At 45.7% G+C, this 25649-nt stretch overlaps 1 protein-coding gene across 1 annotated transcript; it reads left to right on the top strand.

Annotated features, from left to right (window-relative positions):
- Positions 1-1332: 1332 nt before the first annotated feature.
- Hmgcs2 (3-hydroxy-3-methylglutaryl-CoA synthase 2) lies at positions 1333-22524 on the top strand. Its single transcript, XM_059265946.1, has 9 exons — positions 1333-1501; positions 11629-12083; positions 17207-17332; positions 17816-17980; positions 18273-18438; positions 18919-19089; positions 21140-21246; positions 21659-21784; positions 22370-22524. The coding sequence occupies exons 1-9, from the start codon at positions 1398-1400 to the stop codon at positions 22474-22476; spliced, it is 1527 nt and encodes a 508-aa protein (XP_059121929.1). The 5' UTR covers positions 1333-1397; the 3' UTR covers positions 22477-22524.
- The last annotated feature ends 3125 nt before the right edge of the window (positions 22525-25649 follow it).

The following is a 25649-nucleotide window of genomic DNA, read 5'->3' on the forward strand; positions in this document are numbered from 1 at the left end:
GGCTCTTGCCACAAAGAGGCTGGTGCAGGTTGGCGTGGCCTGAGCAGCAGTCTATTTGGATTCAACAGTATGGAGACAAGAACATAAAGCTGATAGGAGACCTAGGAAGCTCGGGTTTGGGAGCTAGCTAGAGCTTCTGGCTTCAGGGAAATAGACGAACCAAGAACCACCCTAATTCTTGTGACTCCTTCCCAGAGTTGCATTAGATGTCGGGGTTAAGTGCATCAGCTGCTGAGTGAACACAAGATCACTGTGAGAGCTGGGAGCCTGGTGCCATGAGAAGGGTGAGCCAGAGGCTCACCTAGAACATCGGGTGGCAGGGACTTTTGTTTTCAGAAGTGGCAGCGGAGCTGGGGAGGTGGCTCAGTGGGTAAAGTGAAAGGGTGGGGACTCGGGTTTGGAACCCCACACCTTCAGAAAAGCACATGTGTAACCCCAGTTCTGGAGGGGCAGAGACAGGCAGATTCCAGGGGCTCTTTGGCCGGCCAGTCTAGCCCAATAGGCAAGCTGCAGGCTCAGAGAGAGAGACACACTCCATCTCTAAGACACACACAAAAACTAAGGCTGAGAGCGGTGGAGGAAGACATTGACGTCAGCCTCTGGCAGCCACAGGTGCATGCCCACGGAAGTGGTTCTGCATGCACAGGCAGAGTACCCAGGTTAAAGGTCACGGTGGGACCCCACGCTGCATTTCAGTAGACAGATATCTGAGGAGAAGTTATTCCTCTCTGGCTGTCTCCAGGCTCCTGCTTACACCTCTCCTTTTTAGAGAACCTGAACTTCAAGACAGTCTCCCCTCCAGGGACCCGGAAGCTCTCCAGCAGTGCCAGCTGCATCTCTCTTGGAAGCCGGGTAGAGCTGTGTTGAGCATAATGGTGGGCCACAAAGATAAGAGGAAACGAGCTGACTCCACAGACCCCTCACATGTGAGGCAACACCTACTCTCAGCTGCTGGAAGGGCTGGTATTAAAAGAATAACAACATCCCACAGCACAGAGAGGGGTAGGAACCAGCGGTGAGTCACTCAGCAGGAGAGTCAGGGGCTGGAGAGACCAGCTGGGGTGACTGTTGGAGGTGTCAGGAGCATAAAAGCTTCCCCACTTCCATGGCTGGGCAAATACGAGGCTGACGAAGGATGTCTCGGAGTCAGCCAGCCAGCCAGATAGCAGCCAGGAGCAGGGCAGCTATGTACATGTCGGAGATGATGTTTTTCTTCGGCTTGCTCGAGTTCTGAGACCTTTGGCCCAGTTTTTCCGAAGCAGGCAGAGGCCTCGATAAGCTGAGGCGGGGCTTCCTGAGGCTGGAGTCCTAGAGACTTATAAAGCCCGACCCACAGCCGCTGGGCATCTCTCCCAGGGCCCGTGGACTGCTGCTGGCTTTCTGCTGATACCCTAGAGATGCAGCGGCTTTTGGCTCCAGCAAGGAGGGTCCTGCAAGTAAAGAGAGCGCTCCAGGAAGCTTCGCTCACACCTGCTCACCCGCTCTCAGCAGCCCAGCAGAGGTGAGTCACCTGCTCTGAGGGGCTATGGGGGGCGGGGGCGTCACTCTCACTAGAATCCCAGGCCAAAGCTGGCGAGGCTGAGGCTCGCACTTAGCCATAAACACACAAGTTAGCTTCAAAGGGGCTCTGTTGCCTCCTTTTGAGAAAGCGCCTGTCAGCTGTTGAGCTGGAAATGCCTAAGCTTAGTCTCTGATGCATGCTGTTTAGGAAAAACAGCATCCTTTTCCCTCCCAGCTACAGGAGGCAGCAGAACTTAGGATCCTGCAGCTGCCACGTTCGTTCAACAGCTCACTTTGGTTCAGTGCAGCAAGACCTAGAATGGACCAAAAAGAGGAAGCTGTGTTCCTCCATGCTTCAGCTTAAGAGATGAAATATAGAAGTGTGGAGGGGAAGGGGCAGTGCCCTTAACCTTTCTTTTCTTCATGACCCTACCATCACCTCCTCTCTCCCACCCCTGGCAAAACCGCTGCATTTCAATCGAATATTCCAGCTCAGATTCTAGCTTGTTTGTGCATTTGTGAGGAAGTGGTGGACATGGTTTACTAATTTCAGGGCTGGACAGGGGTGACCATTCCCAGGTCGTCCCCCTGTCCCAACTCCTTTTATTGAGACAAGTTCTCTCTATGTAGCCTTGGTTGACCTAGAATTCATGATGTAGACCAAGCTGGCCTTGAACTCATAAAGATACACTTGCCTGTGCCTCCAGAGCGCTGGGATTATAGCCTGGCACAAACTTTCCCTAAGCAACAGTGGGCCACTACCCAAGCCTCTATCCTTATCAGCATTCTGTGGCTTCTTTGGTTCATGCTCTAGAATCCTTATTCATAATTCTCTTCTGGTGCCCTCCTGGTTAACCCCAGTGCTCTCTGCCTGAACTACTGATGTTCTTTATAAGTCACCTTTGCTATAGGAGTCTGCCCCTCTAATCCAACCTGCATCAGCTTTAAATCCACCCCAGAATAACCAGCACCCCAGCATCCACTCCCCCGACCTGATATTAAAACACCTGGCTCTCAGTGTTTCTCACCTATAATCTTCCTGCTCCCCTGCACACCATCGTCTGTGAAGGTTCTCTAGCCTGCTTACACACCCCCACTGTGGCCACGGCCCCTTCGCCCTCTTCAGTCCTTCACTGTCAGAAAACCACTGTCTGTCAGTCAAGGTTGACCTTAGGGCCTGGTGAGCTGGCTCATCAGGTAAAGGTTCTTGGTGCCAAATCTGAGGCCTTAAGTTCAGTCCCCAGAATGTGCAGGGTAGCAGGAGAGAGCAGACTCCTAGAATCTGTCTTCTGGCTGTCACACATGTGCGTGGCACATGTGCCCCCCACAACATTTAAAAAAATGTAAACCAAGAAAACAAGGCTGACCTCAAATTTAGCCTCCCCCATGAAGCTCTCCTTATTTTCCCTACCCAGAGACTCCCTGCTTCCCTTGCACTGCACGATTTTGCCCACATGCCTTCCATGAGCCTCATCCCCCTCCAGTCTTGGCAGCTGGACTATAGGCCTGCTCATCTCCTTCCTCACACCAATTAGGGATTTTGAAAGCCCTGCCCTCTTCTCTGTGCAACTCCTTCACACAACAGTACCCTTCTCCACATGGTGCCCAGCATGGGATTGTTAGCGGTGTGCCCACCGGGAAGCAGGCAGGCTGGAGTGAATTAGCGCTTGGTGCAGATTCTTAAGCTAGGCAGCAAGAACAAGCTACTTTATATAATGCAGTGATCATCCCTTGGGGGAAGCACAGGGTGAGAAGGGGACCCTTCACCAAGTGCCTAGGTGCTTCTGGAAGCCTTTGTGGCTACTTTTATCTCCAAGGCTCTGAAATCCACGTCCAAAAAAATCTCTACCAAGAAATAAGGAGAGTTCCTGACTCTCTGAACTTGTCTCTGGATCTTGTCTTTCTATATGAGAAACGAGGGAGGCAGTCAGCCCAGATGAAACAGAGAGAGATGAACCTGCCAGGAACACAGCCACGCTGGCAGCTCCAAACACTAGCTAACCATTAGCTCTTGGTCCTGGGGACGCTCCCCATAAATATTTGAAAGTTCAAACTCCAGTTATTTGGAGGACACCACATAAATAAGTTAGCCCCCACCCTCTCCTGTTAGAGGCCGATGAGACTCCCTCTGCTTTGGTGTCTTGTGACCATAGGATGCTCTTTTGTCTCACGGGGCTTCTTGAAGGTGACTCTTCTGGTGGAAGAATTTGGGGACCCCAGAGGTGCAGGTAGGGAGAAGCACTCAATATGAGCCAGAGCCTCCGTGGTACAGAGAAAGCTTTGTAAGCCCAAGGCAACAAGTAGACAGTATTTCTAAAGCAAGAAACGCTGGGGAATTACTTCACTAGTGTTTATAGCAAAAAAGGGCACTGGCTTTAGATCCTGGGCCCCTGTAGGAGGAAGGCTTGCAGCTGGGAGGGGAAACTGCACACTTTCACCAGAGGAGTTGGGAGTCGGAAGTGGAGGAACACAGGAAAGAAAGACCTTCTCCTGACCACCATTCTCTCTGGTCTCCATTTAGAATTGCGCTTTTGGTCCTCTGTGCTCCCACGGGTTGGCCTGCTCCACTACACAAGGAGCCATAAAATGCCTGCCACTGTGTGGACACAAAGGGTGTCTGTCTGTCTTACTCTGTGGTGAGTCAGCTCTGCATGGGGAGTGTCTGATAAATATCGAAAAGTCCCAGACAGAATGGAAGATAGTGAAAAACTTCCTTTAGAAGTAGGAAAGTGACCTGGGCGGATTGGCACACATTGGCAATCTCAGCACTTCGGAGGCGGAAGCAGGAAGATCATGAATTCAAGGCCAACTTTGGCCACATAGACTTTGTCTCAAAACAAAACCAACACAGCAGCAAGTGGGAAAAGGATCTGTTTGTTCCTGTGTAGTAAAAAGAGAGGAGAGAGGAAGCTAGCCAGAGGCGCACTGTAAAGAGGAGTGGAGGGTTCTAGATCATTCCCTCGGAGGCCTTACAGCATCTGTGGAGATAAACCTCAGGATGATAATAGCTCAAAGAGATGCAGACAGTGGGAGAGCTGACCTACAGAGAGGGTTTGCACCGTTCTGGAGGTAGTGAGGTGTACTCAATTTCTAATAGACACACAATAACTGGCCATACTTATGGGATCGGTGTGACATTTAAGTGCACACACACACACACACACACACACACACACACACACACACACACTCATACTCATCCAATGACCACATCAGGACAATTGGCTTATTTATCTTTACAGACTTTCACCATCTCCTTGTGTTGTGAGCATTCAAAAATCTTCCCGACTTGCTGCTTTGAGATACTCTGAGCATGAATCTTAAAAGGCCTTATTAATAAAAACAAACCCAGGAGCCAGATATTGGGGTGAACGCTAGAAGATCAGAGAAACAGAACAGGCCACAGCTAAGCTCACCCCGCCAGCTTCTCAGCCTGTTTCCTCAAACTAGAAGCCTCTGTGTCCTCATCTGAATGGATCTCAGCTGAAGTGCTGCTCAAAAGCCTAAAAGCTTAACAGACTCTAGTTCCTGGTCCTCACGCCTTATATACCTTTCTGCTTCCTGCCATCACTTCCTGGGGTTAAAGGCATGAGTCACCACGCCTGGCTGTTTCCAGTGTGGCTTTGAACTCACAGAGATCCAGATGGATCTCTGCCTTTGGAATGCTACGATTAAAGGTGTGTGTGCCATTTTCTGGCCTCTATATCTCATGGGTGTTCTGTTCTCTAACCCCAGATAAGTTTATTAGGGTATACAATATATTGGGGAACACAATATCACCACAATACTCAATTAATTGTTGTCAATCATAATGATCCTGCAGTATCATATGGCATTGAAAGTTACTTCTGGGGCTGGAGAGATGATGGTTCAGTGGTTAAGAGCATTGGCTGTTCCTCCAGAGGACTTGGGTTCAATTCCCAGCACCCACATGGCAGCTTACAACTGTCTGTAACTCCAGTTCAGTTCTGGAGAATCTGACACCCTCATATAGACATACATGCAGGCAAAACACCAATGCATATGAAATAAAATAAAAATAAATAAATCATATATAAAAAAATAAAGTTACTTCTGGCTGAGAATGTGATTCAGTGTGTTTGCTCCAATGTCCTGCATTTACATCCCAGCACCACGGAATAAAATAAAACAAAAATCAAAACTTATTTCTCCCATGCAGCTGTACCTCTATACACAGCAGGCATGCCCTCTCCATCTGTCTTTTCCCTTACCCTGTCCAAGGCTCTTGTACCACTATTCCAGTCTCTACTGCTTTGAGATCAATGTCTTAGCTGCCACCTGTGAGCAAGGACACACAATCTTTGACTTTCTGTGCCTAACGTGTGTCCCATCCATGTTGTTGCAGTGACAGAATTTAATCTTCAAGGCTAAATAGTATTCCAGCATGCACATATGTCACAGCTGTCTACACATTCATCTGTCAGTGGGCAGCACAAAGGAGTCTCTAGTGTGGTTATTGGATGGAGCGCTGGAGTAAGTGTGCAAGTGTCTATTATGTGTGAACATGCAAGCTGTCTGTTCAGTTCAGTTCCTTTGGGTGTGCACCCAGTATTGAGATTCATGGACCATATGGTAGTTCTGGTCTGGGTTTTGGTGGTACAACTGGATGGTTTTCATGTGGTCGTATCAATTCACACTCCCATCATCTCTGTATGAAGGTTTTTCTTTTTTAAAGATTTATTTATTTATTAGGTATACAATGTTCTGTCTGCATGTATGTCTGCAGGCCAGAAGAGGGCACCGGATCTCATTACAGATGGTTGTGAGCCACCATGTGGTTGCTGGGAATTGAACTCGGGACCTCTGGAAGAGCAGTCAGTGCTCTTAACCTCTGAGCCATCTCTCCAGCCCAAAAGCTTTTTCTTTAAAAAAAAAAAAAAAAAAATGGTGTGTGAGTGTGAGCACATGTGTGAAGGTGTGGGTGCCACCATGCACATGTGGAGATCAGAGAACAACTCACAAGAGTCTTTGCCTCTGCCACGTGGGTTACTGAGGTTGAGCACAGGTGTGTCCTCAGGGGAAAAGCACCTTTCCCCGCTGAGCCGTCTTGGAAGTTTCCTTTCTCTGCAGCCTCACTGCATTTGGCATTTATTTACTTACAAAGCCATCCTAACTGTGGTGAAGCTCCGTCTTGGGTCTTTGCTCTGCATCTCCTTGCTGACGTGTGACGTTTAGTGTGTTTGTACCTGCTCTCTATTTGTACATCCTCTCTTGAAAAAGGTTTATTCAGGCGTTGGCCTATTTAAAAACAGAAATATTCGAATTTTTATTGTCGAGTTGTTTCAGCCCCTGATATATTCTGAGAGCTGCACCCTTCAAATAAACAGATTGCAAGTATTTTCCCCCACAGGAGGTTGTCTCTTTATTCTTACATCACTCCTGTTCAGAAGCATTTTCTGTTTTAAATAATCATATTTGCCTTGCTTGCGGGGAGGAGTTCTTAAAAAGTATTTGAAGGGCTAATGGTTTGGCAGGTAAAGCTGGTAAGTCTGATGACCTGAGTTCACGTCCCAAAATTTGCGTTGTGGAAGGAGAGGACTGGTACCACAGTTACCCTTTGTTGTCCACACGTATGCTGTCGCACTCTTGCCCAAACACACGTAAATCAATAAATAAGTAAACATAAGCACAGGGAAGCAGAGGTGGAGGATCATGAATTTGAAGTTGGCCTAAGCAACCTAGTGGTTCCAGTCCAAGCTACATAGTGACATCATGTCTCCAACAAATCATATAAAAACAAGATGAGTCTTTGCCAACATCAACATGCCCCCTACATTTCCTTCTAGTAGATGCATGTTTTTAAGTCCTGCTTCTGTACATTTTTCCATCCTGTCACTATTGGTTTATGTGTGTCTTCAGTTTATTGTAGAGAGTGTATCAATGGGACTTGGTTGTAGTCCATTCAGCCAATTGGTATCTTTTATCTGGGGGATTGAATGTCTTTCTGTTACATGTTTTCCTGGTCATCTTTGTGAACTGCGCTCCTTTGTTTTCTTATTCACTGCTGTGGTTTGATGGCTTTCTGTTCTGAACGTTTTCTCCTTTTCCTCTTTGTGCATATGCTCTCCTATTGAGTTCTGTGCTTCCAGATGTTTTCAGAGTGCAGTTATCTTCTGTCACCCCAGGGTAAAATTCCATAAGCATCCTTTTAGAAGTAATTTGTTAGTGATGAATTCCCTGCTTTTTCTTATCTTGGAAAGACTTTATTTCTTCTTCATCTCTGAAGGATAGCTTTGCTGGTTATAACATTCTTGGTTGACAATTCTTTTCTTTCAGAACTTTGAATATATCACCCCATTCTCTACTGTCCTGCATGGTTTCTGCTGAGAAATCTGCTGTTTGTCTAATGAACATTTCCTTATATATAACTTAACTTATTTCTTTTGTTGTTTTTGAATTTCTATCTCATACTTTTCCATTTATTTATTTACTATGTATATGTGTATGTATATGGATGTGTCTGTGTTACAGTCTGCAGGTGGAGGTGAGAGGACAGTCTGAAGAATTTGTTTCTCTCCTTCCACTATGTAGATCCTAGATATTGAATTCAGGTCACTGGGTTGACAGCAAGTATCCCTCCTTGCTGAGCCATCTTTCCAGCCTGTCTTGTACTTTCGACATGCTGTAATGTGTCCAGAGAGGGTCTTTGTTGGTTGAATCTGTTAGAATTTGTTGAGCTTCCTGGACGTAGATATCCATATTGTTCCCAAGGATTTTAAAGTTTTGGGCGGCTGTTCTGTTGTGTTTTCTGTGTCCTTCCTCTTCTGTTCTTCTGAAACACTCACAATGCAAATAACTCAGTTGGGCTTTGCTTGAGCCCCATAGGCTTCCTTCACGCATTTTCAGTTCTTCTTTATTTTTTTACATTGGATTATTTTAAAAAGTACGTCTTCTTTATGCTCAGAAGCTATCTCTTCTGCCTACTGAATTGTATTTTCTGACAGTTATTATGTTCTTCAGCTCCAAGAATTTTGTTTATTTCTTTTAGGATCTCTACCTCTTTGCTCAGTTTCATTCATATCATCTATTATTTCCTAGTTTAACTGAATTGTCTGCTTGCATTCTTTTATAACTTCAAACACTTTTCTTAAAAGTTATTATCTTGAATTCTGTTTCAGGCAATTCACTGATTCCCTTTCCTTTGGTGTGCGTGTGTGTGTGTGTGTGTGTGTGTGTGTGTGTGTGTGTGTGTGTGTTATCTGTTGCTAGAATGTTCCTTTGGAGGTGCCATATTACCTTGTTTTTCACATGTTTAGTGACCCTACATTGACATTTGTGCATTCCAAAGAGGTCAGTTTCTCTCTCTCAAGTTTATAGACTGGCTTTCACAGTCAAAGTCTTTCTCCTGATGGTGTGCCACACAGTACTGATTGGATAGACTGTGTTGGGTTGGTACTTTAGTGTAGACCTTCTATAGACTTTCCAGCTATTGTCGATGTTGGTGATGTATGTCTTAGTGACATAGGCTACAGGGTTTGTGGGATTGCACACAAATTTTCATGCATCTTTTTTAGGTAAGGCAAGATTGCTAGTAGTTCTGGGTACTACTGTGAGGGTGGGGAGTGCTTACCAATTTCTACAGATGATATGGGAACAGGGTCACCCCATGGGTCTAGGTAGGAATGGCACAGCATTCTCATCAGTAGAGCAGGGTGATATCAGTGTCTGAAGCTTTCATGGGGCTGAGCTATGAGCAAGCATAGATGCGCTATCTACAAGTGATAGAAAATCATGGATGACATTGTGGGCTCAGAACAGGCTGCTAATCTGCCTCTCAGAGACTCAGTGGGGTGACCTTCTGAGGTAGGTATATCAACTAACTCTTGAGGGCTGCAGAAGGATGTCCAGGGCCGCTTAGAGTCTCGGGTATGGCTTCTGTGGACTAAGCTACTCAGGAACAGAAGCCTTTGTGGGTGAGCCATACAGGCATGACTGCTTGTTATCTGCTTTCCACGTGTTTCTTGGGCAGTAGAAAACGGGCCTTTGTAGACCAAGTTGTTCAAAATAGGCTGCCCAGGAGCTCTCCAGGGGCGTAGGAAGGTAGGCAGAGACACCTGTATGTTTCATAGAAGTGGACTGGCTAAGCTGATAGAAGCAGTTATCTGGTTGCATCATAAACCCTAAGGTGGGCAGAATCCCAAGATGGCCCTGTGGAGCAGGAGTCAAATGGGAAGGGTATAACATTGGGTTAGGCTCTTCTTTAGAGTAATTTGGTGGTGTAGTAAACAGGTCACCCACACCTGGCTCTGGAACTGCAAAGGCTGTGGACTCTCCAACACCAAGCATGGTGTGAGAGAGGACTACTGGTTACCTTTTCTCTAATAAGCAAAGCTCCTCTTAGTTAAGAGTTGGTCTTGAGAGAGAGGAGGGTAGATGCTAGTCCCTTCTTTCTAAGGTCATCGTGCATTTCCATGGTTCTGCAATATTTTTTCCACATATCACTTTATTCCAGCACCCCATGCAAACATGCTGATGAAAATAGTGTAGTTTTCCTTATACAGAGGGAAGGACATCAGATACAGCTCATTGGCCATCTTCCTGACAACACCTTCTTAGTAGAAATAGTAATTTATTTAGCTTGTTTTAAGCTGTGCCTACTGTAACCTCTAGGGCCATCACTAAAAAGCAGAGGGGGAAAAGGGATAGGGCCTAATAAATACATTTTAACTGGTAAATATTTACTTGATTAAAATAATTTAAGAAATAGGAAATAGAGGATGAGAGAATATACAAGCAAATAAAATCAAATAGATGATAGACTTCATCCCAGCTATATTAGTAATTATAATAAATATAAATGGACTAAATACTCCAACTAAAACACCACTATTGTCAGGCTTATTAAAAAAAATTCAAAAACTCTCCTATATGAATTTATAAAAAATAATTGTTTCCAGATGTGATAGTATACATCTGCTATCTCAGCCAGTGTTCTACTGCTGTAAAGAGACACCATGGTCACAGCAACTCTTATAAAAGAAAGCATTTAATTATCATGGCAGGGAGCATGTCAGCACACAGGCAGACGTGGTGCTGGTGAAGTAGCTGGGCATTCTATATCTGAATCCACAGGTATTAGGAAGAGAAAGAAACTCTGGGACTGGCTTGGGCTTTTGAAACCTCAAAGCCTATCCCAAGTTACACACTTCCTCCAACAAGGCCACACCTCCCAATCCCTCTCAAGTAGTGCCATTCCCTAATGACCAAGCATGCAAATATATAAGCCTATGGAGGCCATTCTAATTCAAACCACCACCCCTGCAATCTTAGTACTTAGGGGGTGGAGTCAAGAGAATCCAAAATTCAAAGCTAGCCTGCCTGGGGTAAAGCGGGAGATCTTGACTCACAAAACCAAAATCCAAAACAACAACAAAAGATACACATGTAAACAAAACAAAACAAGCTCTCAGAAGTTAAAATAATAAATGGGGAAAAGATGTAAAGGCTTTGGTATTAGTTACTTTCCCTTTTGCTGTGACAAGATAGCCTAACACAAGCAACGTAAGGGATGAAGCATTTATTTTGGTTCCCAGTTCTAGGGTTCAGTTTACCATGGTGGGGAGGTCACAGTGACAGGAGCTTGAGACAGTCAGGAGTCAGAGGACACTGAGCAGTTATGCCCAGCTGGCTTCCTTCTCTTTATATAACAAAGGACCAAGGCCAGGGGAAAGTGGCCCACTCCTCTAGGGTGGGCCTTCCCATCTCAATTAAACCAATCAAGATAATCCCTCACAGGCATGCCCAAAAGCTAACCTAATCTCAAAGATCCCTCACAGATGTGTCTGGAGGCTTGTCTCCTAGGCAATTCCAGATCCTAACAACTTGATCATCAACACTTAACGTTATACTTGAGGGTCTGGACAGACTACCATTCAAAGAGTGATCACAGTATTAGTGTGGCTATGCTATTAGGAAAAGTAGTCTTTTAAGACCAGCAAAAGGATAAGAGGGTCAATTCAACAGATAAAACTACTACATTTTCACTCACTTGATAACACAGCTTCAAAACATACCAAAGCATGAATGAGATGATTACCACATTATTGTTTTTTGAGGCAACTTCCTAAAGACCATTAGTGGACTTACAACTGATATTTTTAACCACAGGTTTTTTACAATCCCCCCTGCTCCCCTGGCCAAAACAGACACTTGGCCAAAAGATGTGGGCATCCTTGCCCTGGAGGTCTATTTTCCAGCCCAGTATGTGGACCAAACGGACCTGGAGAAGTTCAACAACGTGGAAGCAGGGAAGTATACGGTGGGCTTGGGCCAGACCCGCATGGGCTTCTGTTCGGTCCAGGAAGACATCAACTCCCTGTGTCTGACCGTGGTGCAGAGGCTGATGGAGCGCACAAAGCTGCCATGGGATGCTGTGGGCCGCCTGGAAGTGGGCACCGAGACCATCATTGACAAGTCCAAGGCTGTCAAAACAGTGCTCATGGAACTCTTCCAGGATTCAGGCAACACTGATATCGAGGGCATCGACACCACCAACGCCTGCTACGGTGGCACTGCCTCCCTCTTCAATGCTGCCAACTGGATGGAGTCCAGCTACTGGGATGGTATGTGTTTCTAGGACATTACAGAAGTATGATTCTTAGAGTAGAGGCTGAATCCTACGTTCTGCTTCTCAGTTCTCTGGAGGGCTTTACACTGGGAAGGGAAAGGCAATTTATTCATACAGCTCTCACCCAATAAAAGCAGTGAAAATAGCCGGGTAGATGGGGACAGCTTTGTGCAGCTGATCACGTGATGTGTTCATACAGCCTTTCATTTATTCTGTGCAATATCAACGCGTTTAGAGTGGTTCTTCTATTTCAGTTAACCTAAACAAGAAGATCCTTCACGACATGCCCAGAGGTTTTCATGGTTGTTATAAATCTCATCGAGGTGACAAGTAAGATTAAATGCCACATGGACTGCAGAGGCCAAACTTCAAACCAAAATCCAACACATTTCTCCATGCTTAGTTCTCTTTATTGCCTCCTAAGTCTCCGAAACAAAGATATCTGTACACAGTTTCTATGGTAAGGGGTGGACACTGGTCAAAATGGGCTGAGAGATGCACAGGAGGGACGGTGAACAGAGTATCTTTCTCCTTCTCCGGAGCCTGCTTACAAAATGTGAGCTTTTGTTTAACATATTCACATTGCTTTGTAGCTTACTTACATCCTTCCCCAGAGATACATTGGTGGGATACTGCTTGTCAAGAGGGCAAGGAAAAGTCCAAGAGAAAGAGTCTAAGATGAGAGTTACATATCTAAAGTCACTTAGTCACTTAGTGTTCTATTGCTGTGAAGAGACACCACGACCACAGCAACTCTTTTTTTTCTTTCATTTTTCTTTATTAAGAAATTTTCTACTCACTCCACTCACTCCCCCAGCCCTCCTTCTCAAGCCACCCCGCATCCCCACATCCCCCAAATCGAGGCCTCCCATGGGGAGTCAGCAGAGCCCAGCACACTGAGCCTAGGCAGGTCCAAGCCCCTTCCCACTGCACCGAGGGACCACAGCAACTCTTATTAAAAAAAAACATTTAACTGATCCTGGCTTACAGTTTCAGAGGTTTTGGCTCATTGCCATTATGTCAGGAAGCATGGCAGCATGCAGACAGACATGGTGCTAGAGAAGTAGCTGAGAGTTCTACATCCAGATCTGTAGGCAGCAGGAAGAAAGAGACATTGGGCCTGGCTTGAGTTTTTGAAACCTCAAAGCCCACCCCAAAGACACACCTCCTCCAAAAAGGCCACACCTCCTAATCCTTTCAAATAGTGCCACTCCCTGGTGACTAAGCATTCAGGCACATGAGCCTATGGAGGCCATTTTGATTCAAACCAACATATTAACTTCTTGGAGCTTCCAAGTTCTTGTTTACCTTTCTACCTTTTGGAGCTGATGAAAGGACTGAATACAGTAATGAATGGGAATGTGAGGGACCTTGGCTGTCTCTGCATTTACTGAGTTTGAAACTAGGCTAAAAAGCATTGAAAACTGTAGTGAATGCTAATTACAAAATTATTTGAAGGTTCTAATGTTGCCGTGATCCTGGGAATATATAATCCAACATTCTTTCCCTTAAGTAAAGAGGCCAGGGCTGCAGAGAGGACTCAATGGTTAAAGTGCTTCCAGTGCAGGCGTGAGGCCTGGAGTTCGGATCCCAGATCCCAAGTCAAAGCTGGGTGGGTACACACATGCACAAAAACAAAAAGAAGCCGGGCAGTGGTGGCTCATGCCTTTAATCCCAGCACTTAGGAGGCAGAGGCAGGCAGATCTGTGAGTTCAAGGCCAGCCTGGTCTACAGAGAGTTCTAGGACAGCCAGGACTGCTTCACACAGAAACTGTCTCAAAAAACAAAAAACAAACAAACAAAAAACCCAAAACAAACAAAGGAAGAACAAAAAGAAAAGAGACTAAATGACATAAAAAGGGGGAGCTGGAAAGACGACTCATTAGACAAAGGTGCTTGCTGCCAAGCCTGGTGATCTGAGTTGGGTCCCCAGACCTCACGAGGTGGAAGGAGAGGACTCTAACAAGTCGTCCTCTTGTTTCTTTTTCACTTGACTTTTATAAATGAAGGAAAATAGATTTTTGAAAAACTTGATCATAAAAAAGTTGGAATTAAAAAGGCACACACTGAAATTAACCAGACGCAAAGGCTGTTCAACTCAGTGAACTTTTCTGTAGTTAGAATAGCCACTCAGAACAGACATTGTAGATTTTATGCTTTCACTGTTGAATGTATTTTATGCACTTATCCACCACCCAAACCAGAAACTCCATGACAGAGTTCGAACTAAAAGCAGAATTAGCTTTATAACTCACGGCCATGACCTGCGTTCAGTCTTCCCCGTCCCTTCACACTTAGCCTTCCTTCTTCTATTTTCTGCACATTGTTATTACCTACATGCACATTTGTTTGCATATAGACAAATACTGACTACATTCCACATCTGAGGGAAAACATAGTTTTGTTTTCTATCTTTCTGAGTGTGTGACCTCACTTAATATTACATATTTTAAGTCCATCCATTTTCTTGCAAATTTTGTGATTTTGCTTTTCTTCAAAGCTGAATAATATTTTATGTATAAAAAATTTCATTGTCCACTCAGCTATTGATTCCAATTCTTTGCTATAGTGAATAAAGCAGCAATAACCATGGGCGCAAATGTCTCTGTGGGAGGGTACAGAGATCTCTGGGTCTATGTCGGGGAGTGGAATAGCTAGGTCCTATGGGAGTTCTATCTTCACTTTTTGAGAAATCTCCAAACTTATTTCCATGGCAGCTGTATTAATTTGAATCCCCACCAACACTGAATAAGTATTCCTCTCTCTCTCCACAACCTCTCCAGTGTTTGTTGATAGATTTATTGATGACGGCCATAATGACTGGGGTGCTAAGGTGGCATCTCAATGTCATTTTATCTCACACTTACCTGATGGCTAGGAATAGTGGACACTTCTAAACTAATTATTGGCCACCCATGCTTCTTTTTTATGTTTTTGAAAAGTGTCTATTGAGTTCATTCGCTCGTTTGTTGACTGGGGATTTGATTTCCTTGGTATTTAATTTCTTCAATTCTTGATATTGACCTACTGCCTGAAGCATAGCTGGTAAAGATTTTCTTCCAGGTTATGTGAATATTTTAGGTCATTTTTCTCTGACACAGCTTGTCATTTTTTTAATGAAACTTTTATAATGAAGGAAAATAGCTTTTTGTTGGTTATAAGTATTGTAAATACTCTTCAGTTTATCTTTTGGTTTTGTCTCTACCTGGAGGTTTGTTTTTTTACAGCTAAATTTAAAGGTCTTTTCCTAAGTGACTTCTAAGTACTTTTCTATAGTTTCTGAAATTTTCATATTGAGAGTGAAAAAATAGATATATACAAAAATGTTATTTTATTCTCCAATCACACACATGTACAGCCTGAGGGGGACCCCACTCCTTTTTTCTTGGGGTTTTTATAATTACTAAGAGGAGGGCCTTGGACTTCGTGAATGTGAGTTAGAGTCTTGATCCTCAAAGCTTTATCTTACCATTTAATGTTTTAAGCACTTTAAGCCTCGATTCCTTCCTTCTGTAAGGAGGCGATCACTAGGGTATGACTCAGTGGGAGAGTGCTTGCCTAGCATGCCCAAGGACTCAGTTCAATCTGCAGCGCTGCCGGAACACAAGGGTCTTACCGCTATCCACTCTATGTACCCATGGCTTAGGATTCAGTCAGAACGGGGTTTGAATTTCAACATCTATAGCCACTAGGTCGGTGGTTCTCAACCTCCCTAACGCTGCGACCCTTTAATACAGTTCCTCATGCTGTGGTGACCCTCAACCTTAAAATTATTTTCATTGCTATTTCACAACTGTAATTTTGCTGTTATGAAATAACAGTCATGTAAATATCTGTGTTTTCCAAAGGTCTTGGGCAACCCCTGTGAAAGAATCATTCATTCACAAAGGGGGCAAGACCCACAGGTTACAAACCACTGCAGTAGCTGAATGCTCCAGGTAAATTTCTCTGGAGGCAGCATCTTCAGCCTTGAATGTTGGTATAGCTACCTACCCCCAATGTCTTGTCCTTCTATGGGCTAGCAGGCATATGAACATGTAGGTGCTGTAAGTTGATTGGTACAAGCCTAAACTGTCTCCACAAGTACCAATTAACCAAGTTTTAGGTGAATTTAGAAATGGTATTCTGGCCAGCCATGGTGGCACAAGCTTGTCATCAGCCACTAGCTGATGCAGGAGGATCTTGAATTGGAGGCCAACCTGGGCTATGTAATGAGACCATAAAAACACTGAAAACAGGTATGGAGACTGGTTCAGCAATTACAAGCACTTGTTCCTGCCGAGGACCTGGGTTCAGTTCCCGATACCCACACGATGGCTCACAACCACCTCTAATTCCAGTTCCAGAGTATCCAACCTCATCTTCTGACCTCTGTGGGGACCAGGCACACACATGGTTCAGACACATGCATGCAGGCAAAACACTTATACACACAGACTTGAAATAAACAAATCTAAAAAATTAATGCTTAAACCCTAAAAGTGGAAACAAAGAAAATTTTGAAAAAATAAATAATCCTGGGGGTCAGCAATATGGCTCAGTGGGTAAAGGTGCTTGCCACCAAGCCCAATGGCCTGAGGTCCTTCATCAGAACCCGGGTAGTAGAGACATGACTCCCACAAGTTGTTCTCTGCCTTTCATAAGTGTTGCACTGTCTTGGATTCATGCAAACATATATTCACTTAAAAAGTTACATAAAAGGCCGGGTGGTGGTGGCGCACACCTTTAATCCTAGCACTTGGGAGGCAGAGGCAGGCAGATCTTTGTGAATTCGAAGCCAGCCTGGTCTACAGAGCGAGATCCAGGACTGTTACACAGAGAAACCCTGTCTTGAAAAACCAATGAAAAAAATTACATAAAAAAATTTTAAATGTAATTTATACACATGATTCTGAGTGAGTGAGCATTCCATAGCTGAACACTGAGCATTGAATTTATATTTCAAATATAAATGGATCACGGGTTTCACTAGCGTTTATGTGTGCTATTTTATTTTGTGTTCTATTTTTGGTCCGGTTCCATCTATTTCCAGGACATAAACTTGTGCTCGACACACAGCAGACCCTATCTCTACTACTCTAGGTTTGACAGTGATGTCATAACCGTCTGTCTTTGCAGGTCGCTATGCCCTGGTGGTCTGTGGTGATATTGCCGTCTACCCAAGTGGTAACGCCCGGCCCACGGGTGGCGCTGGGGCTGTGGCAATGCTGATTGGGCCCAAGGCCCCTCTAGTCCTGGAGCAAGGTTTGTAACAGACGGTCCCAAGAGGCTGCATGCGGTAGAGTCACATCATAGGTCCTAATCTTAAACTGTCATACACGCGACTCAGGGCTGGGGCACGGTGGTGCTCACTTCTGAAAATCCGGCCCCAAGGGTAGCTGCTTAGGGGGAAGAGAAAAGCCAGACATCATGGTTTCATTGTGCACTAGGATAACAGTGCATGGAGTGAGTCTGGCAGATGAGGGAACCACGGTGAAAGAAGAGACCCAGACACGAAGCGAGGCTTGGAGAACGCTGCCTTCTAGTCTCGTTTTCAAGGAGCCCACAAAGGTGTGGAGAGAGAAATCCTTTCTCTAAAACTCCCTTTGACTATGCGAGTGTTGAATAGGCGCTGCCTTGGGCATGTCGGCAGAACAAAGCCAGTCTCTTTTCACACAGTCCCTCCCATCCTGTGTGCTTGAGGTGGCCCGCGTGAGGCAGTCCCTGACACCTTCTGTGCCTTTCCAGGGCTGAGGGGAACCCACATGGAGAACGCATATGACTTCTACAAACCCAACTTGGCCTCTGAGTACCCGCTGGTGGATGGGAAGCTCTCCATCCAGTGTTACTTTCGAGCCTTGGATCGGTGCTACGCAGCCTACCGCAAGAAAATCCAGAATCAGTGGAAGCAAGGTATGGGGCTGGAGTAGGGATGGGGGCAGAAAGCGGGCGCTCTGCTCACGTGGCCAAGAGTCTTCCTTGATTTTCCCCTGTAGGGAATACTTAGTAATGCCGTGGAACTAGTGAAAGAATGTGTAGTGGAGTGAATGAGAGGGCCTTACGTGAGTGTGCTGGAGTAGGAACTATCTCTCCCGGAAGCTTATCTTTCCGGGCAGCTGAGACGCTTGGCATCATTCCATCTGGGAGAGTGGATCTCAGTAGCTCCTTGTCACACCACCTCTCACCTTCACACTTTCTTTTCTAGCTGGAAACAACCAGCCTTTCACCCTCGATGATGTGCAATATATGATCTTCCACACACCCTTTTGCAAGATGGTCCAGAAATCCCTGGCTCGGTTGATGCTCAGTGACTTCCTGTCATCCAGCAGTGACACACAGAACAATTTATACAAGGGGCTGGAGGCCTTCAGGTGGGTCTTCTTTAAGTGGAGGCTTGGGCTTGCAGAGGGTGAGCGAGGAGGAGGCTCCCTCACACCTCAGATGTAGATTTCCCTCCTATGGGAAGCAGATGGCAACCCCCCAGCCCCACCCCCAGCACAGCAGAAAGGATGCTAAGCTCTTCTTTCAATAGAGGGGAGGTAAGGGGCAGGTCTGCATGGGCTTTCCGTGTATTAGGTGAGGAAAGGGAGGTAAAGATTAAGAATGAAAGCTAAGCAGGGTATGTGGTATGATTTGATTTCTAGTTTTCTAATGGACTACGGAAGTGTGGATAGATGACATAACACAGTGTGTGTAAATGCTACCTCCCTCAGATGACGGGAATGTTCCTTTGAGCTCTTCCGACGTTTAAGTATTGCAATGAAGCCATGCACCCTGAGTTTTCTCTCCTGCCACGTTCCCGCCTTCTTCTCTTGACACCTCTCATGTGAACATCTTGCTCTGCCTCACAGGAGTCTAAAGCTGGAAGAAACCTACACCAACAAGGATTTAGATAAGGCTCTTTTGAAGGCCTCTCTGGACATGTTCAACAAGAAGACCAAGGCCTCCCTTTACCTCTCCACCAACAATGGGAACATGTACACCTCGTCCCTCTATGGGTGCCTGGCCTCACTTCTGTCCCAGTGAGTACTGCCTCTCACCCACCTGCTGCTTCCCATTCATGAGCTGAGGGGCCTACCAACATTTGCTCCTTTTCTCATTTAAACTTTCGGTTTGTTGAGAGGTAAACTTTTGCAATAAAGGGAGAAAGAAAGGATGGGTAGAAAGGTTACACCTTGTTCCAGAAGGTGGTGGTGGTGGTGGGGGGTTGGTTTGCTAGCTGTGTTGAGCTTCTCCAGTGTAAAGATGTATACTGGGGAATGTGTAAGAACTACCCAGGCAGTAAGAAAATAGAATTTGTGGGCATATTTTTATCTCATCTATTTAAAAATCTCTATACTAACATAGGATGGTGGATTGGAGCCTTGCTTTAGATCCCACAACTGGGTTCAAGCCTATTTACCACTTTCCTTGAAAAATAACTCCCCAAATCTGTCTGAGCCTTACTTCCCTCATCTGTAAAATATCTATATAACAATGCCTGCTTTCTACACTGTTTCTATTCTTCGGTAATTTCATATAGTATAAAATGCGTTTAGATTATACCCACCCTCCATCACCCACTGCAAGTCCTCTTGAACCACCATCTAGCTACCTCTTTTTTTATTTTATTTTTATATAACCCACTGAGTCCAGCTAGTGCCTCCTATATCACAAGGGTACAGGGACGTCCACCGGAACATAAGCAATTTACCACAGGCCACAGCCCTGAAGAAAACTGACTCCCTTCCCTTAGCAGCCATCAACTGCCAACGGCTCCTCATAAGCCCTTTCTCTACCCACACAGGAGTCTTGATGGCTTGAGCTTATGTAGGCAACCAGAGTTGCTGGGAGTTCAGGAGCGCAAAGGCCTGACATGTCCAGGAGACACTATTTTGCAGCAGTCCAACCTGACTTCTGGATCTTAGAATCTTTCTTCTTCCTCTTCTGTAATGATGCCTTAGGGGTGTGTGTGTGTGTGTGTGTGTGTGTGTGTGTGTGATGTAGATGTAGTCCCATCGGCGCAATAGTGACACAGTGTTATTGGAGTAACCAACAACTTTCTAATTGGATTTAAGGTCAGCTCCATAGGAGGGAACTAATGCCTGGTATTGTAAACCTGTGCAGGAACCCACAGCTGGGTAGGTCATAGGCCCTGGAGGAGAACATAATGTTACTTTGCTAAATAGACACAGTATCAGACTGCCTTCTAAATACCTATGCTTATACTCAGGGATTAGTACAGCTCTCACCTCGATCAGAGAGGCTTCTTTTTACAGTGAACAGTGATCAATACAGAGATTAACAACTGGCCACAGTAAAAAGGATAATCGACTATGGAGTGTTTTCCACAATTTTAAGGATAATATTTACAATGCTCAGAAAGTGCTCAAATGCTATTACTTTTACTGATTTTTCTGTTTTGTGGTGTTTATAAAGAAATGCTGCATATTATATAGAAAAGATACTTAGAGGTGAACTCGATCAAATTACTCATGGGGGATGCTCAGAAAGCTGAGTCATAGGAATGTGTGCTGGCAAATGCCTATAATCCCAGAACTATGGAGACCTAGGTAGAGGGACTGTAGAGTTCAAGGCCAGCCTGGGCTATATAGGTACGACATACACACACACACACACACACACACACACACACACACACACACACATACACATAAAGCCAAACCATTGCAGTTAACTTGTGAGCCCAGAGAGTAGGTACATAAGTACAACACACACACACACACACACACACACACACACACACACACACACACACACACGCTGGACCGTTGCAGTTAAGCTGGGAGCCCTGAGGGTGAGTCCACCGGTCTAATCAGGCTACCCCTAGAAGCATCTGCCCTCACATTTCTTCCTTCACGTTTCAGGCTGTGGCTGCTCTCCTTTTGGCAAAGCTTCTTTTGGTTCCATATCTCTAGGATTCCACCACAGGCCCCTCTTTGTGCAGAGTGCATGGAGCACATTTCTAGTTGCATAAGGTGGGCCGGGGTGAGACTAGACTGACACATAGAAGCTTTATATGAAATGCAAAATACAATGCGAATGTGGATTTTTTTTTTTTTCCACTTGCAGCCACTCTGCCCAAGAATTGGCTGGCTCCAGGATTGGTGCCTTCTCCTACGGCTCAGGCTTAGCAGCGAGTTTCTTCTCATTTCGAGTGTCCAAGGATGCTTCTCCAGGTGAGTCTCATCTTGTAGCAGGTACTCCTGAAACAGTGCCACCTGGTGAACAAAGCCACCTTGTGGTTCACCGTGGCTGAGGTTGCTGTCTTGACAGAGTTAAGTTGTGATTAAGAGCAAAGAAAACTCCTGCGTAAGGTTATACACGGGAGCACTTCCTGGACTGTCGCAAAAGTAGATGCAAACAAACCTGTTAGACAGGTAATGTTAGACATTAAAGAGGTAATGGCGATTTGGCTTGGCTGCCTAAAGAGAAGTTGATGGACCCGAGACATCCAGTATCTGTTGAGGGTGGTATGACTACTATGGTCAAGATCAGACATCTACGCTCCATGTCACAGACCCCGGCTGCCTGTTAGCACTGGTGACAATGACAACAGAAAGCTTTAACAATCTTGCTTTTGCTTCCCAGGTTCTGCTCTGGAGAACCTGGTATCTAGTGTGTCAGATCTGCCCAAACGTCTAGACTCCCGGAGGCGCATGTCCCCTGAGGAATTCACAGACATAATGAACCAAAGGGAACAATTCTACCACAAGGGTAAGACAGGGGGCAGGAAGAGAGAAGAAAGCAATTCACCCCAGATTCCATGTCAGTACCTGGGAACCGGGGGTTCATCAGACATCCAGGATGTAATGGGCCAGGGTCACATTTTTTTTTTTTCTGAGATATGATTGAGAGTAGTGCTTATGAGGCAAGATCTTGAGCAACCTAGCCATTTTCACAGACCCTCTTTCATGGCCATGCAGACCTCAAGTACCAGACCCAAGATGGCAGCTTCTCTGGTCCTTCTTCTATATGGTCCTGTCTTCTATGTAGTGTATTAAAGGAGTGCTTCACTGGAGTCTGTGGGCATTCCTGTTACTGTGCTCTTCCCTGCACACCTGTATCACTCTTTTTAAAGATTGATTTATGTATACAATGTTCTGCCAGAAGAGGGCGCCAGATCTCATTGTAGATGGTTGTGGGGGGGGGGGACGGACGGTCGGACTGAACCTTGTGGTTACTGGGAATTGAACTCAGGACCTCTGGAAGAACTGCCAGTGCTCTTAACCTCTGCGCCATCTCTCCAGCCCATCCTATGGCACTCTTTACAAGAGCTGTGTCTTTTTCTTTGACCCACAGTGAACTACTCACCACCTGGTGACACAGGCAACCTCTTCCCAGGTACTTGGTACCTGGAACGAGTGGATGAGATGCATCGCCGCAAGTATGCCCGGCGCCCCGTCTAAAGGAGGCCAGTGAGTGTGCAGGGCTGGCCGCGCAAAGGCCTCTGGGTAACAGATGCAGTTCTGAGCCTGGACTCGCATCAGAGAAGGCCATAGCTTTGGGGACGGTGGCGGGGAGGGGGGGGGGTGGCGGTTACAAGCTGTGAGCTCCAGAACATGGGTGGGAGGGGCCTCCGTCTTGGAAATCTGCACTGTGGAAGTCAGACCTCTTTGAGTATTTAAGTCTCCTAGAAGCTTGAGAGAAACTAAATCAGAGCCCGCAGGAGGGAGCAGACAGCAGCAGGAACTCTGCAGCACATTGTTCCTGCACAATGAGATGGGTGACACAGATCAGTAGCCGGACTGGGAGGCAGTTCCTAAGGGAGCTGGGTGGTCTGACTTCCTTGGCTGGAAGGAGCTTGCCAGGGCGGGAGCCGGGGCCGGGGGCGGGGGGGGGGGGGGGGAGGCGGTGGGCAGCGGCAATGTGACAATTCTCAGGTTGCAAGATTCCTCCTGGGGAGAAACAGCGAAGCTTGGGGAATCATCGAGGATGAGTGCAGGGAGAGAAGAGAGTGGAGAAGAGGACTGGGGGAGAGGAAAAATGGAAGGATTCCTTATGGCATTTCTTTAAGGAAAATCGAGGGTTAGGAACTGCAAGCTTGTGGTGGTGATTCACGAGTGTAGATGTCTGCTGTGGTGTCGGCCCAACAGACAAGCAGTAGGCAAGTGCAAGACCAATTTCTCTTACGGCCCCCAAATCTCAATGGATTTCCTGTGCTAGTTTAGTAAATGAATGAGGAAGGAGAAAAAGGTGTAACCGAGGAAGGGCAAGGAACGGAAGAGGAAAAGATGTCCACCAACACAGGAGAGGCACAGGCAGAGCACAGGTCAGGGCACTAACCACAGCCCCCAACCAATGGAACAGTCACAACGACTTGGCCCTCTCTGTGAGGCTGCTCAAATGCTGGAGTCAGGGGTGAGGCAAAGCAGTTGATGGGCCAAGGATGCAGGATGGGCGTGAGATGTTCCAGGTCAGTAAACAGGCTCACAAGTATCGGGGACTATGGGGGTCCAGTCCCTCGATAGTCCCCTCCCAGGGTCCGGGAAGAATCTACAACCAGCTGGTAATTAATCTTTGATGAGAAGAAATGAATCTATGCGCATGAAACTCCTTAGTCCATATACTTTATTATTCTGTGTCAGTTACAAGCTTATATTCTGCTCTCATATTTAGCTCATTTTTAGCCTGATTTCTCTCTACACTTGTCTGCGGTCCCCTCTAGGTTCTATCTTAATTCCTTCATCTAGTTCTGCCCCTTCTAGGTTCTCATCCATCTTGTTCCTTCCCATATCATCTTTTCTCCCATCTCCTTTTCTCTCCTCATCTCGTTCTTCCTCAACTTGTTCTTCCCCATCTAGTACTTCCTCATCTGGCTCTTCCTCATCTTCCATCTCATTCCTCTAGTACTCTCCTCTAGCCCTTCAATCTAATTCTTCCCCATCTCAGTTTGTTCCTCTCAAGTTCTTACCTGTCTAGTTCTTCCATTCTCTTTTCTCTTCTCCGTCCCTCCATGCCCTGGAAGTCCTGGTATATAAATCCAGGCTTCCAGGGTCAAACGGAGGGGTGATAAGAATCACATAGGGAGCCAATAACCGTTAATTATCATTTGCAACCCCAAAGGGAAGTGACCAATGGGGAAATGAATTAACTAAAGGCTAAATTCGGGTAATATCTAAGAAGAGGGAATCTTATGTGCTCAACTATAGTCTCAAACATGATTAGTAGAAAATGTTAAGAATCTATAAGTTGCTAGGTCAATGGGAGAAAATAAAACTGTCTTCTTTTTTCCTGTGGCTCCTATCTGTCCAAGCTATCTGCCGTTTTTCTGCAGGGTGGGGGGAAGTGTGCTTGGTTGCTAGGCAACCTGTGTACAGCTAGATGCCTTTGGTGATAGTTAAAGGGAGATCTGGAACCAGAGGTAAGGTTTGGAAAAGGAGGAAGTAAAGCTTAATTGGCATATCGGCCAGGCCTTCTCAAATGGGTAGCCTGGATGCTTATGTCTGTTCTTAGAAAGTACGAAGGTATCTCTGATAAGGTACTTTCCTCCATCTGGGGATGGACCTGGCCGGATGCTGCCAATGATGATAATTACAGGGAGGCTTGAACTGGGGTTTGGGCTGAGCATAGCTGTCAGCACAGAAGGTTATCTAAATATTCCTAGAAGTGGTTAGGTAAGGAGTTAGCAGTCTATAAAGTTAGTAAGGCTGTAAGAAAGGAGGGTCCGAGCTGAATTGTGTAAAGCTATTACTTAACATCCACCTGACCTGGGTGGTGTCTCCTTGTGGAATTTACCTTAAATCAGGAGACTTGCATGTGGACTGTTATTACTGCTAGTCCTTGAAAGCGGCCAAGGGAGATATCTGATTCCAGAGAAAGCCTTTCCTGAGGCTGTTCTCCAAATACCTGGAATGTGTATGTCCAGAGAGTAATCAGTCCACACTGTTAGCCCTTCTTGGGGAAAAGTCAATTGGGAAAACTATGAAGGCACACATGACTTTCATAACAGAATACAGCTGATATATAACAAGGCAAGTAACACCAAAAACTCCTTGGGATTTGGCTTCCTCTGGAGGAATTCCCTGATTCCTCCAGGTAGTGACTTTGCCATAACCAGCTGAGTTTTTATAATATATTCCTGCGGCCTGCAGCACACAAGACTTCAGCCCTAGCAGGAAACTTGCTTGAAATATGGTTCTGAGGGGTAGGCAACTGGCAAAGACAGGGCTGCTAAATCCATACAGCCAGTTGAGTCACGAGATGCAGAGAAATAATGGGCTGGGCATAATGGCTCACACCTGTAATCACAGCGCTTAGGACGCTGAGGCAGGAGAATCACATTTGAGGCCAGCCTGGGTTACATAGTGAGTTCCAGGCAAGCCAGGAGTACAGAGTGAGACCTTTGTCTTAACAAATCAAAACCAAAAGGAAAAAAAAAAAAAAAGACAAGAGAGAAGTAGATTTTCTGAAAGACGATTCCCAGCTCCAGCCCTTTCCTTCCTAAGAGCCTGGACAGTGTCAAGCCACAAAAAAGGAACAGGACTCCTGAGCTGTTCACACCAAATCAAGAGCACCAAGGCTGGGCTGACATGGAGAGTTTAGGTTGATATAGCAGTCCTTGGGGCCACTGTTCCAGCCA

The sequence above is a fragment of the Peromyscus eremicus genome, chromosome 6 (assembly GCF_949786415.1).
Source record: "Peromyscus eremicus chromosome 6, PerEre_H2_v1, whole genome shotgun sequence".
In the NCBI taxonomy this organism is placed as follows: Eukaryota; Metazoa; Chordata; class Mammalia; order Rodentia; family Cricetidae; genus Peromyscus; species Peromyscus eremicus.